At 37.6% G+C, this 14,259-nt stretch overlaps 2 protein-coding genes across 2 annotated transcripts; both read left to right on the top strand.

The window, feature by feature from the left end:
- The first annotated feature begins 2,417 nt into the window (after positions 1-2,417).
- On the top strand, positions 2,418-3,077 carry LOC149285556 (claudin-22-like). The gene has a single exon (XM_089495167.1). It carries the CDS (start codon positions 2,418-2,420, stop codon positions 3,075-3,077), a length of 660 nt encoding a protein of 219 aa, XP_089351293.1.
- A 3,381-nt stretch (positions 3,078-6,458) lies between these two features.
- Positions 6,459-7,127, top strand: LOC149285555 (claudin-22-like). Its single transcript, XM_089495166.1, has one exon. The coding sequence runs from the start codon at positions 6,459-6,461 to the stop codon at positions 7,125-7,127; it is 669 nt and encodes a 222-aa protein (XP_089351292.1).
- Positions 7,128-14,259: the final 7,132 nt, after the last annotated feature.

The raw sequence follows: 14,259 nt of genomic DNA, 5'->3' as shown, positions 1-14,259 counted from the left end.
ATAAGGGAAAACTCTGCCATTAAAATTGTTTTGCTTCTGGATCTTTTTAGTATATTCATATAGTATATCTTCATTTTTTCATTGGATTATATTTTCTTTCTAAAAAGTGGACCAATGAAATGTATCTGCATATCTCTTAAGTGTTTTATGTGGGGCAGTCAACTTTTATTGGCACCAACTATCCCACTGCTCCGCTGTTCTGGAAAGCAGAACTTTTTTCTTAGATGCCCCCAGATCTGTATCTAACCACCCTTCCTGGCTCTTTACCTACACCCCCAACAAAGGTGTAATACATCATATGCCTAAAATGTCAGGGGGTATGTATTTCATAGGAAATAATACACTGTGATGTATATCCCGAATGAAGAAGAGCTCAATAAAAAGAATAACTGCGTGATTAAGACCATCTTACAAAAAATGCAATTTTCCCTCAAGCAAAGTACATTTTTAGCTAATATTACCGAAAACAGCACAATACTGTGTTGTATATATATTATATATAATGCACTCAAGATTAAATTAATATTTCTGCTTTTCCACAGATTTTTGGAAGCAAGGATTTATGTTTAAGAAGCTCTTGAAACTTTTTTCCCTGACCAGCCCCATGAGCCTTGAAATAAAAAAGTAGGTGGGATATGTGATCATCAGGAATTTCACATGGTATGAGAAATTCAGTAAAGGAACCAAAGATATTAGTTTGAAAACTCTTTTTATATGACGCATTTCCTTCCATTCATTCATGGAGAGCAGTATCTGTGTGTTGGGCATAAGTTATTGTGGATCCGTTTACTCTGGATTTCCAAGACTTCAGATTCTGCCGCACCTTCAGTGGTTCTCTCAAGCATAGTCACGCACACATTTCATAACTCCTTCCAACAAGCACTGGCTGGGGTTTAAAAGCTCAGCTGTGTCAGTAAAAATAAGAGAATGAGAGCAGGGAGGGTTGAAAAAAGTGAAAAGGATGTCAAGTTCCTCAACTTGAGACTTTAGCAAACTTTTGTTGCCCAAGAAGGAGGAAGGCACTGCGTGTACATTGACTGTAAAATGAATGTATGCATTTCTTTCAAAAAGGTTACGTATAGTGTAAAGTGTACATTAGGCTTCTCCATTGGACCGATTCTCTGTTGGTCGTGTACTTTCCCAGATGGGGTTGGTCTCATGAAGTTAGCCAGGTTTGTGTAGGAGTATGTTGATGTCTTATGCCTGACAGGATGCTCTTATATCTAATACATAATATCCTGGTTTAGCATGAACTTTTGATGTGTAATTTGGGTTTTTTTCCAGGACATTTGCATGATTCTTAGGGAAAATAACATATATATATATATATATATATATATATATATATATATTAATCTTAATAAGCAACAGCAGGAGAAGGAATTCGTATCCTATTACACCGGGGGTGGTGGGTGTTTGGTCACATTGCAAATATGACAATCACACTGGAATTATTTTAAAATTTAGGTGCCCCTTCTATATATGACAGCTGATACAGACCATCTCTTTTGCTCACAAGACTTTTGAAGAAGAAACCTGTGAATGCCCTGATTCTGAGGTCTCTTTCCACAGGGGTTTCGGAAGGAGACCTACCAAGGAGAGCTAGCTGGTTGGAAGTGTGACTATGCATGAAGCAATTGGTGGGAAGTTGGAGGAATTAAACACAACTTCTCGTCCTGAGACCAAAGCCAGCAGGCTAAACATAATCATAGCCTCTGGGGTAAATCAAGTGAGTTCTCTGGTGTGACTGGCAGAAAAAATAATACAGATGCACAATCACGGTATATTTCTTATATAGATTTAAATAAACATGGAGCTTTTTAATAATCACTGTAAGGCTCTCTTTGAATAAATTGTGTTGTCCTTATTTAGATCTAAAACATTTGCATTCCTAAGCAAATAGTATTAAATGCATATGTACCATTTTTATATAAGACAACACAAATATACGGTATTTTCCATAGAAAGCCTTTATTTTTACACATGTCCTAGGAGTACATGCCTGTATCCCAAAAGTATTACAATGAAGTTCTGTTACACACAGAGCTGGCTTTTATCACCATTTAAAATCTAATTAATCCATATTGAAGCACAATGATTACTGTTGTGTTTTAGGGTGAGGGGTCATAGAGCCTCCTTTGTTCACCCACAGACTTGTAATCATCAGCCATTGGGATATAATTTTACCTAGCAAATTGAAAGGTAACAGATCAAATGCTGATCATAAACTTAACTCATAGCTGCCAGAGATTCTTCCCCCTGGCAGATGAAATACAATCTCAAAAGGAAACAAAACCTCATTTCAAGGGTCTTGGAGGGTTAACGTCAAAAGCTTATATACCGTGTACCTTGGAACCAGGATTATTAGTTCCTTATCTTCCAGACACAGGATAGCTGCAGGGGTTTTCCTTGGAAGAATGGCATTGGCCAAAAGAACTAATACTCAGTTTGGAGGAATATTATTGTCCTTGGCAGGATGGATTCTCTCTTGTGTTACAACTTATGTGCCTTTATGGAAGAACCTCAACTTAGATTTAAATGAGCTAGAAAACTGGACTATGGGACTATGGCAGACCTGTGTTGTACAAGAAGAAGGTGGTATGCAGTGCAAGGACTTTGACTCTTTTTTAGCTCTGTCGTCTGAGCTTAGGATTTCAAGGATCCTAATGTGCATATCAAATGGCTCAGGGATGCTTGGTCTTCTCTTATCTAGTCTTGGTCTAGACTGCATAAATATAGGAGGCGAAAAACAAGCTCTGAAGAATCGATTCTTACTCCTCGGAGGAATAATGCTTTGGACTTCAGGATTAACTGCCCTAGCTCCAGTATCCTGGGTGGCTTACGACACAGTCCAAGAATTTTGGGATGAATCAATTCCTGATATTGTACCCCGATGGGAATTTGGAGAAGCTCTCTTCATGGGCTGGTTTGGAGGATTTTTTTTACTACTTGGGGGCTCATTACTTGCTGCCTCTTACTGCTCGTCACCCCCTGTTCCAAGCACATGTTACAAACAAACACCACAGCATGAGAAATGTCTACACGCAGACTCCAAATATCCAGATCTAACCATCTGAAAACATATTTATCTGCTTGTGGTAAAACAGGTTACAGAAGCCAACACCCCTGTTAAGTGAAATCTATTATGCTATTTAGACTATTTGCAGATTCATCTTTATTTTAATGCAAGATTTGTTTTACGCTTCGTGTAAAATGATTAATCACTCTGTGTTAATAAACTGGAGGACACTGCAACATGATCACTGCTTGGCCTCAAAACACTCATAAAGACCATATATGCTTCATATCAAACCATAGACAGTTTCTGTAATATCTAGGGAAGGCGTTGGTGAAATATGCTGTAATGAACCATTAACATATATATACTTAACCATTTCTGTAACTGTGTGGTTATAATCTTAGAGAAAAAAAAACTCTTCAAATCCATTGCTTCATCATATGGTCTGGCAAATACATTTAAGGTGTCCCTTGACCCCTCATGTCTATCTCTTGTAGGAGCTCAGAATGTTTGGCACGGTGCAAATGTCAATAAAACTAGCAATTATGTATATTTAACAGTGGGTAATTAGTGTTTAATTGAGGTTTTTTTTCATTCAAATAAAGTCCTGACCCAGACACATCTTCAAAACAAGTGTTGCTTTTGAAAAGCTGAGTAGCAGACTCACCAATATCACCAATATATATATATATATATATATATATATATATATATATATATCAGTGTTAGCCCTGTAATTGATGTTTAATAGAGTAGTTTGGATTCTAACGTTCACAAGGTTACAATTTGAATTATTGCTACGAGTACAGCTAAACGACTTGTCTAAACCGATGACCCTGGGGCAGCATTGGAAGTTGGTAGAGCTCAGTAAGGAGACAGGTTATCTACAGGGTAGGACGGGCAAACCTTACAGCTGGCACATGTTTAGATGGACATTTCTTATTTCACATCAAATTGAGTAGCATATTAGCATTCCTTCCCATTGAGCTGAGGTGAAACCTTTAATCTCAACAATGCATTTTCAAGGGCCACTTGGCAAGATGCTCATAGAAGCAGAACTGAGTTGGCTTGGCATGATGTATACTTATGAAAGTGGGGCAATCTTGCAGTTTTAATTTCATCCATTTTAGGGTCAACTCAGCCTTTTCTACTGGAAACGTTTACAAGGTTTGGACCTACACAGGTTACAGTTATAGTTAAGTAAGTGATATTAAATATTAACCACTTCTGTGTGGAGACTGTTCAATTTATACCCTCTCAGTAAAATAAAACCTCCTTAAATTACACCTACGTCATTGGTCCCCTATGTTTTAGATGATGGCCTCTTGTTTTAACATTTCTCCTCGGAAAAACACTTCCCTCCTGCACTTTGTTAAAGTTATACACTATATGGACAAAAGTATTGGGACACCTGACCATTACACCAACAGGGACTTTTATGACATTAAAATACATATAAATACACAGACATTAATATAAGTTGGTCCCCCCTTTGCAGCTATAACAGATTCCATTCTTCTGGGAAGGCTCTCCACTAGATTTTGGAGCGTTTATGTGTGAATTTTTGCCCATTCATCCAGTAGTGAATTTCTGAGGTCAGGCACTGATGTTGGATGAGAAGGTCTGGCTCATGATCTCCGTTCCAGTTCATCTCAAAGGTGTTCAATACAGTTGAGGTCAGGGCTCTGTAGGGACCAGTCAAGTTATTCCAAACCAAACTCATCCAGCCATGTCTTTATGGACCTTGCTTTCTGCCCTGGGGCACAGTCATGCTGGAATAGAAAAAGGTCTTCCCCAAACTGTTCCAAATGGTTGGAAGCATAGCATTTTCCAAAATGTCTGAATATATGCTGAAGTATTAAGATCTCCCTTCACTGGAAGTAGGGGGTCCAATCCACAGCTCCAGAGTCCAGTGGCGGCGCGCTTTACACCATTTGATCCGACGCTTGGCATTGTACTTGGTGATGTGAGGCATGCAGTTGCCTGGCCATGGAAACCAATTCCATGAAGCTCCCGGCGCACAATTTTTGTTCTGATATTAATGCCAGTGAAAGTTTGGAACTCTTCAGAGCACTCGGTGACCCCGCTCTGTGACTTTGCGTTTTGTGGTTGAATTCCTTAGAATTAAGACACTTTCTGTTCCAGTCCCCGAGGTACCCAATTAGTATTAAGACATTCCTTTGAATACACACCATTAACTACAACCTTCTTTCACTCAACCATTGCTTCATCCATTTGGCAGTCATGTAAAGCACATAACCAGCAAAAACAACCTAATGAGTAGTGATCCTTTTTAAAAAACACTGTGTTACTTTAGAACATTTTTATCTTATAGATACACTACTGTTCAAAAGTTTGGGGTCACTAAGCAGTTTTCATGGAAAACAAGGAGCTGCGCGAACATAATTGCAAAAGGGGTTCCTAATTGTCAATTAGTCTTTTAAACTTTCACTTGGATTCTTGGATTAGCAAACACAACGTGCCATTGGAACACAGGTGTGATGGGAGTGATAAAGGACCTCTGTAGGCCTATGAAAATGTTCCATAAAAAATGGTTGGGCAGAAACCCTTGCTTCTCTAACATCATTTATGATGTCTTTTCTCCTGGGCATTGTGTTAACACACACCTGAATGCTCCAGACCAGCAAACTGCTAAAATGCTGGCGTTTCTAGAGGTGGTCACACTTGCTGATGATCAATTAATCAATTTTCCTTGTAATATCATTAGTGGAATAAAAGTGTTCCCAAATAAATAGGCAGTAATAATGCAGAAAGTAAATCAGATAGAAATTGTAAGCAATGATCAAACTAGTAGCACAAGTGAAAGCCTGACTTTAAATTGAGTTATACTGGCACCTGCTGATATGCTACAGCTGTATGAAACAAGGTAATGTTATATATAACTCTTCTCACATGTAAAGTGCACAAAATATAGAAAGAAGGACATGTAACTTTAGACCATATGGGTTCTCACACAACAGTCAAGACAAAATAAATGTCTTGTAGAAACTTCTCCCAGAAAATAGATTTATTATATTCTTACTGTATATATGTAAATTCCTCTAACCTAACACATTTCCTTAAGTGTATTTATCATTAATGTCCCTGAAATGTCGAAATATTCTCGGATTCCAGATTTGCAAATTTGGATGCCCTGTAATTCGGTTTCAAAATAGCAACAAACATAAGGATGATTAATGTAGCAGCTCCCATGTATTTTATGCTACTTCCTCTGTTTCTTTAATGGTATCTGACATAATAGTCCCTTGGACGGGATCCAGTAACTGAAACTAAATACTTCATTCATTAAATACAAATACAGATCCCAAGGGCTTTAAAGAGTAGACGCTACAGCTTAAAACCAGCACCACTGGCCAGCTAAGTACCGAATTAACAAACCACAAAGAAACACTACATCAGTCACTCAGAAGCTGAAGATATGGCCATGACTAAGAGGCTCAAGCTACAGTACGGGGCAATGTTCTTCTCCGTTTTGGGATGTGTACTAACCTGCGTCAGTACTTTTGTACCTCTTTGGAAGAACCTCAACTTAGATCTCAATGAACTGGAGATCTGGACATTGGGACTATGGCAGACTTGTGTGGTTCAAGAGGAGGGTCCTGTACAGTGTAAGGATTATGACTCCTTCTTGGCACTGCCTTTACCACTCAGGATATCAAGAATTTTGATGTTCCTTTCCAATGGTTTGGGGGTCATTGGACTCCTAATTTCTTGCTTTGGACTTGAATGCCTGAGGATCGGAGAAGATGAGACTAAAAAAAAGTTGAGTATCTTCGGAGGGATATTATTTTTGGCCTCTGGGGTCATTGCAGTGATCCCAGTGTCTTGGATAGCATATGAAACTGTCCAGGAATTCTGGGATGAGACTATCCCAGAGATTGTGCCAAGGTGGGAATTCGGTGAAGCTTTGTTTATGGGCTGGTTTGGTGCTTTCTTTCTAATGCTCGGTGGCTTATTACTAATTTGTTCAAGTGTCTCTTCAAATAAAAAGTCACTTAATGAAAAATATCTACCAGCAAATGGAGCAAGCTCCCAATCTTATCTCCCGGCACGTCCACAAAACAGGTGTCCTGATTTAACCATTTGACAGCTGCATCACTGAACAATTTTTTTTTCCTGCATTTAGCCCAGAAGGCTTGTACCGATAGATTATGTGACTTGGTATTAGTTCATTTTTTTATATGTGAAATGTGCCAAAATATATTTTTATCAAGAAACCACCATATCGTCCGTCGACCCCTAATGAAATATATGGATTTTGCCTATATGAATATGCTTCTGGAGAAGATCTTTAGCACATAGTAATAATAATCCGTTATGTTCTTCAGAATATTAGATATATTAATTCTGAGGCACAAACTCTTGTCCTACCAAGAAAACTTGACTATGCTTTTTGAGTCCATTTACTCATTTGTTGTAATATGAATATCATTTACTAGTTAGAAAAAGGATTTTTCTGAGCTTATGTAGATAGCTTACTATGGTGTTATAAAACATTTTCTTACTCTGATGATCCACGCACAAACTATATAGAAGGACTGTAACAATATATTATGTTTTCAAAAATGTTAACTTTGATAATACATATATTTCCAATTTTAAAAGAATTTAACTTTATTGTAAAATAATGGAATATATATTTCTCAGGTTGTTTTTCTACTTTTTAAATATATGTTATTTATGAACGAGTGCTTGAATTGTCTTGCTATGCTCCAAATTGTCTGTCTGCCTGCCTGTCTGTCTATCTATCTATCTATTCTTCATTAATCCAGATACACAGACACCTGTTGCATAGATCACACTGTTTAGACAAAGAATATGCCCCCTCCAAAAGAAAAACCCTTATATTGAGACAATACCATACCTTTTCTTGTCCTGTGGTTTTTAAGTCTCCATGCACTGCTGTTGTTTTATGTTTAATGCTTACTTGAGCAATAAAGGAAACAAAATGATCTAAAATAATGATCTTTGTGTGAAATGTAAAAAAAATGTGTCGTCTACAGAAACATTATCCTCTTCAGTAAGTAGCTGTCGTTATAAGTCAGACCTCCATGCTTTCACACTGATTTCTGCAAAACATACGAGTCAATCATTCCGGCACCTTCAGCTCCAGCAGGTTCTGTGACATCTCTTGCTGGCACATCACGCTCTGTGGAGATGACAGATAGACATGCTTTCCACAAAACTTTCATCACACTCCATACGCTTCACAGCATCCAACCTGTCTCATAATTCTATTCGGCATCAGCGATCCACTTTTTTTGGCACTAAGGAGAATGGAACGCTACAGCTTTCATATACACTTGTTTTTGTTTTGTTAACCAAGACGTTGCAAACAAAAAAAAAATAGATATATAACTATAGGCAGTCAAGAAGACACATGTTTTTAACAATTTAGGATAATAGAACTAGTATCCCGTGAGTGTTTCAGACCCCCTTGGCGGTGAACGGGTTACACACAGCAAACATTCTGCTTTCTTAACAATAGTTTCTATGTAACAGACCAAGCCCATCAAATGTTTACCCCTTCAAGAGAAGGATATTTGACAGCTGAATGACAAGAGCTCTTTAAGATTCAAACCATTAGTATGTTTAACTAGTAAGATTTCATTTTTCGTATTTAGTGTACCACACAAATCATGTATATATTTGAAGGAAGCGTACACACATAATATTTATTGGCATTAAAATATAAAAAAAAATGGGAAAAACACTTTCGGAACAACTGCTGCAAAAACAATTGTTTTATGTTCAGCATTATCCCCATGTGTACCTTAATACCCCATATACATAGATTTTTTCATGTTTGGAAGGGCAAGTGTGAGGGCTACAAGGTGAGCACTTCTTAAATTTACTCCGTTATTATTATTATTAGTTACATTTTTCAACAATTTTTAAAAATACACATTTAAAAAAATGTAATAATTTTATTCTGATGTTTTTACACACCCTGTAGAGTCTCTATTTTAAATGTCTATGCATCCCATATCCCTTATAGATGCAATACTGTTATATCTCAGGCTGTCTGTGCCCAAGATGCACTATAATGCAACCCAACAGCGGCTGCTCTCATCTACAGCGTGTGATCATCAAACCTATATCCGCAGGGGGAGTCTGACATGGGGAAGGGGGCACGTTGCAAATATTTGAGGTCAATACCTGAAGCTTGTTGTGGCAATAAATAACATGATGACAATCTTTCCATGCATTCTGACAGATAGATTAGTTCTATGCATTTTTTAAAGTGTTCTGGACAGGACTGTAGTACACATTGACCATGTTGTCTCTCAGATGTGTTTAGGGAGACTTTATTACTGGGCCATTTCATGGTCTTCTCCTGGGCTACATACCATCAGCTCTCCCCTAAGTATTATCGGAGACAGGACCTCACACACCACCTTTTTCCAGAGCAGCCTGCATTTCTCCTGAGGTTACCTGTGGTTTTTTTCTTTGTATGCCGAACAATTCTTCTGCCAGTTGTGGCTGAAATCTTTCTTGGTCTACCTGACCTTGGCTTGGTATCAAGAGAGCCCCGGTTTTTCCACTTCTTAATAAGTGAGTGAACAGTACCGACTGGCATTTTCAAGACTTTGGATATCTTTTCATATCCTTTTCCATCTGTATAAAGTTCCATTACCTTGTTACGCAGGTCTTTTGACAGTTCTTTTCTGCACCCCATCAGTATCTAGTCTGATCAGTGCATCTATGTGAGGGCTGACAAACTCATTGACTATTTATACGCAGACTCTAATTGCTATTTAAAAAGCCACAGGTGTAGAAAATTAACCTTTAATTGTCATTTTAACCAGTGTGTGTCTGAAACAAGGCCAAACATTCAAGGGTATGTCAATTTTTGATCCGGGCCATTCGGGCGAAATCTGTCACCATTATGATTAAAAGGAGCCAAGGAACTATGTGATAAAAATGGCTTCATATGATTACTAGCCCTCAATAAAATAAATTTTTTTGCATGAACATTTCACAATTTCTGCCAGAGTATGCAAACTTTTGAGCACAACTGTATTTAGCACTTTAGTTGATAATGTACTCGTTAGTACAGAAACCACACATTCTATACACTTATTGTGTATACTTCATACACTTGATGCTCAGTAAAATCACTTTCATGCTAATTATTGAATTTTTGGAACCAAGGCTTAAAACATTTGACATGATATCTGTTGCATCATGACATGATATCTGTTGCATCACGGTGCTGTCCTGGGCCATGCTAAAGCCCACTCTAAATGCACTGCTGGGTGGGACTAACCATTCCCAAGGCTCGCCTGAATCGAGGTACAAAATTAAAAAAGTATTGATGTTTCCTTGAATGTTTTTATGTTTAAGCCTTTTTATTATTTTTTCATTTATTAACAAATCAAGAAAACAAAATATTTCACAACATTCTTGGGTTATGGACCCATTATAATAAAAGACATAAGTAATTCTGGAAGTATGAAAACTAATCACCAAAACAAATAAAACTCATGACTCCGACACTGTTAAGAGATTTTTGCAATTAACTAGTATTTACAAGTACATTCAAACACTCTACACCTAAAAGACTATAGTCCAATGACACCCCTGTCAGTCCACACCACCAAAAACCCCATTCCGGAGAGCAATGAGATTTTAACTCTGAACTGATTAGTAACAGACTGACAATGTTTGCTGAAATGTCAACTCTTAAACCTTGAGGTCAAAACTTTTGATGCAATGCTGACATATTTTAAAGAATCACTTAAGTGTGCTTTTCTTGTTTTTTTTGGTGGTCTCAATCCTGTCCATGTGGAAGAGGTAAAAGTTTGCCCTGAAATAGAGCTACTGAAAGCAAAGCCCGATCTAACCATCCGTGTAGGATTGTTTTCAGAGCCACAAGCAATGTCTTTTGTACTAGCTTACTAAGATGCATTCTCCCTCCACAATTCCAAAACAACATGTGGCAGAAGAAGGAAAGACCCCAACCCATGTGTTACCAGAAAAAGAAGTCTACATTTACCCCAAAAAGTCTACATTTCTGGGCATGTCTTGAAGCAGTGCCACAGATCTGCCCTCTGCTCTTGACACTTGGAACAGCAGTTCCTCTGTTTTAAAATAAAAAACAAAAACCAAACCAATTGTACTTTGTTAAAAAAATGTATTTTTTTAAATCACCGAGAAACATGGAAAGTGCAGACACAATGTTAATCTACATGGCGTGGTATTTATATAAGAGACAAAATGAGAAAACATAAAAGACATTCAGCTTTAAATCTGATCACATATCTAGTTCAGTTCTGAGCATTTCATATTTAACATAGCTTACAAAGAAGAAAAAATACTTTGATTGCAGTAACTTTTGTTCATTTGGCTAAAGAATAATATTTTCTGATGTGCCTGTAATACTTTGATATACAGAATTGTACTAAAATAATAGTAATATCATAGATAACACAAAATAAAGCAACATTAACATCAATTGTTAGATGATATTTTACTAAGAACGTATTTCCAGAGTATTTAGTAAATAGTAACGAGAAAGGTTTATGTATCCACTGTAGCCTTCAGTGAGATGTTGGTTCAGGTTTTGAAGCTTGCAAAGAAAATCAAACAAGAATTAAACCCCATGTCTCACTGGGCTGATCTGATCTTGGCTCCTGCTTTATAAAGTACACATTCCGCTTTATTTGTGTTGAACGGATGATAGGCAACCTCCTCGGTGGAAAAATCAGGTATGCATCATAGGACTTGTAGTATACAGCAGCTACCCTGTTATTACATTAACAAATTAAAGACTTTCTAGTTGCACTACCCTGGGTATTAATCTTTATGCTTCCAGCTATGTTTTTGGGGACAAAATCAAGGTTTAGAGATTTAAAATACAAATCTTCTAATTTCTGATTGTGTACATGCTGCAAAAAAAAAAGTTTATTTGTTCGGGAAATCACTTACAGCGAACTTCACCCTAATAAATTTACTGTAATCATAACAAAAAAACTGCTTATATGATGTGGTAACATTTTTAACACCCCTAATGACATTTCTGAAGATATTTTGGTCAAAAGATTTGGATTTACATTTCCAGTTTCTTTTACAGCATATGCCAGCGTGTCACTGACCTCTTTAATCTTTATCAGGTGCTCATTTAACAGCTTCTTACATCTTTGTTTTAAAACAATACCTGGGAACTCTCTGGCTTTGGCCTGGAGGCTGCCGGCGTCATTGATCGTGAACAGGCCCTTTAGGACAGCATACAATCTCTGGATGTTTTGGAGGAAGTTCTACTTTACCGCGCAGGCTGTAGATAAATGTAACAAGCCTCCCTTCAGAAGTGGTAGCGGCTAATACAGTGAAGGAATTTAAACATGCATAGGATAGGCATAAAGCTATCCTGAATCTAAGACAAGATCAAAGACTCGTTAAGGACTTTACATAAGGAAATATGAGCAGACTACATGGGTCAACTCACTCCGCACTCGGGTTTATCCCGATACTGTCTCTTCCACAGCTATTGTGGACTATTCAAACCCCCCACACATGACTGGCCATGGCACCCCACCTACGTCTTTGCGTCCTGCCTCCCAGCGAGAGGGAGACCTCAGTGGGACCAGCACTGAAAAGTTCCCAGGTATGCTTACAACTGATCCAGAAAATAGAAGTAGGAGGCAATTCAGGTAAAGCCTGGAATCTTTGATTAAACAAATCCCAAAAACGTATCATATGATGTTTAAGAAATGTCAGCGATGCAATAGATGAGTTCATAAGGCATGCTGACCAATAACAGGACAGCACCAGGCAATGAAACTGCGTATGACTCCTAAGCTCATAGTGCTCTAAGCTTAGAGTAACTCACTATGCTATACATTGTTTAACCTATAGGTAACACAGATCCATTTGTATAATAAGCTGCATGTTATTCTTCTAGCTTCATATAAAACAGACATTAAAATGACCAGAACTGAACTACAATTTAAAAAAACAAAACATAAATAAGACCCATAAATAAATAAATGGAGGCAATAAATCATTAAGGAGATACAACAGCTCTACATATCTAACTGCTTTAAATAAAAGCTAGCTGACAGAGGCGACCTTCATTAAACCCTTACATTATACCTTCCCATACCTTGTGAAGAGGGGGGGGTGGTCCTGCAATATATGCATGGCTGCCCCCATAGCACTTAACTCCAGATTTATCCCCCTCCCTAATGCTTTAACCCTTAACAAATGTGATACGGGATGTCATACAGTAGTCAATAACACAGGTAGTTTACTATGCAATCTCAGTTATAGTACTTTTTCCCTGTTCTCTATAGCTTTGGTTATATGTTATGCCAGCAAACTGTACTCATTTTCATATCATACTAAGGCCCAGTAACCAACATTTATTGTTTGTCTTAATCGTGTTGATTGTCTTGACATGGATGCCCAAATTCACCTTAACAATGGATTTTCATATAACACTTCTGAGTTCTAGATAATGAAAAGCCTCATTGGAACATGGAACAGATGGCAGTAAACCAGCAATATCTATGTTCTGGGATCATTTTGGATTATACATGTGGGGTACATATATATATTTACATACACACATAAAGTTCATAATGTAACCACACATACACACACACTTTTCTTTCTCCATCCCTACAAGGAGTAGAAGGTGGAGTGAATTCTACATAAACACAATAGAAGTCACACTGTTATTCTTATTCCGTGCACTGACAGCTTTCTGGCTTTTCTCGTTTGTCATAAAGAAACATGCCAAATAATACAGCTTTATCAACCTATTTCTCGTGTGATGCAAATAAAGGGGGCCACAAAGAATCCTATGTTTTGCTTTTTCCTGTATGTTTCAGGAGCAGTGCTGCTCTTTAACTAGTGCTTATGAAACCGCATCAGAAATTGGCAAGGAGATCTCCGAAGGGGCGCAATGCATCTGGATTAACAAACAATTCATGGCAGAATAGTCAGTGACGGAATAAATTAACCCTTACATTCCCGGAGAAGCACGTGCCACATCCCTCGAGGCCCCGGAACATTCAAACAATAAACTTTTAAAGTATTGCATTCATACAGTATAGTAAATAGTGTAGCTTATTATTTTATCTATATTACCATATCAAAAGTTTTTTTAACGATTATTGTGTTTTTCACATAAATACAGAACCCCTAACATAATATCCCATTACTTCTTATTTTTTAAATAAAAGCGAAAGAGGGACACCGAGATGGTACTGGGG

Source organism: Sceloporus occidentalis, unplaced genomic scaffold (assembly GCF_023333645.1).
Source record: "Sceloporus occidentalis isolate IW3139 unplaced genomic scaffold, rSceOcc1.0.p SCAF_77, whole genome shotgun sequence".
Classification (NCBI taxonomy): domain Eukaryota; kingdom Metazoa; phylum Chordata; class Lepidosauria; order Squamata; family Phrynosomatidae; genus Sceloporus; species Sceloporus occidentalis.
The sequence above is the reverse complement of the archived record's forward strand: the minus strand, read 5'-3'. Positions and strand labels throughout refer to the sequence as shown.

Coding starts and splice junctions, on each gene's coding strand:
- LOC149285556 (XM_089495167.1), top strand. CDS start 2,418: ATGGCATTGGCCAAAAGAACTAATACTCAGTTTGGAGGAATATTATTG.
- LOC149285555 (XM_089495166.1), top strand. CDS start 6,459: ATGGCCATGACTAAGAGGCTCAAGCTACAGTACGGGGCAATGTTCTTC.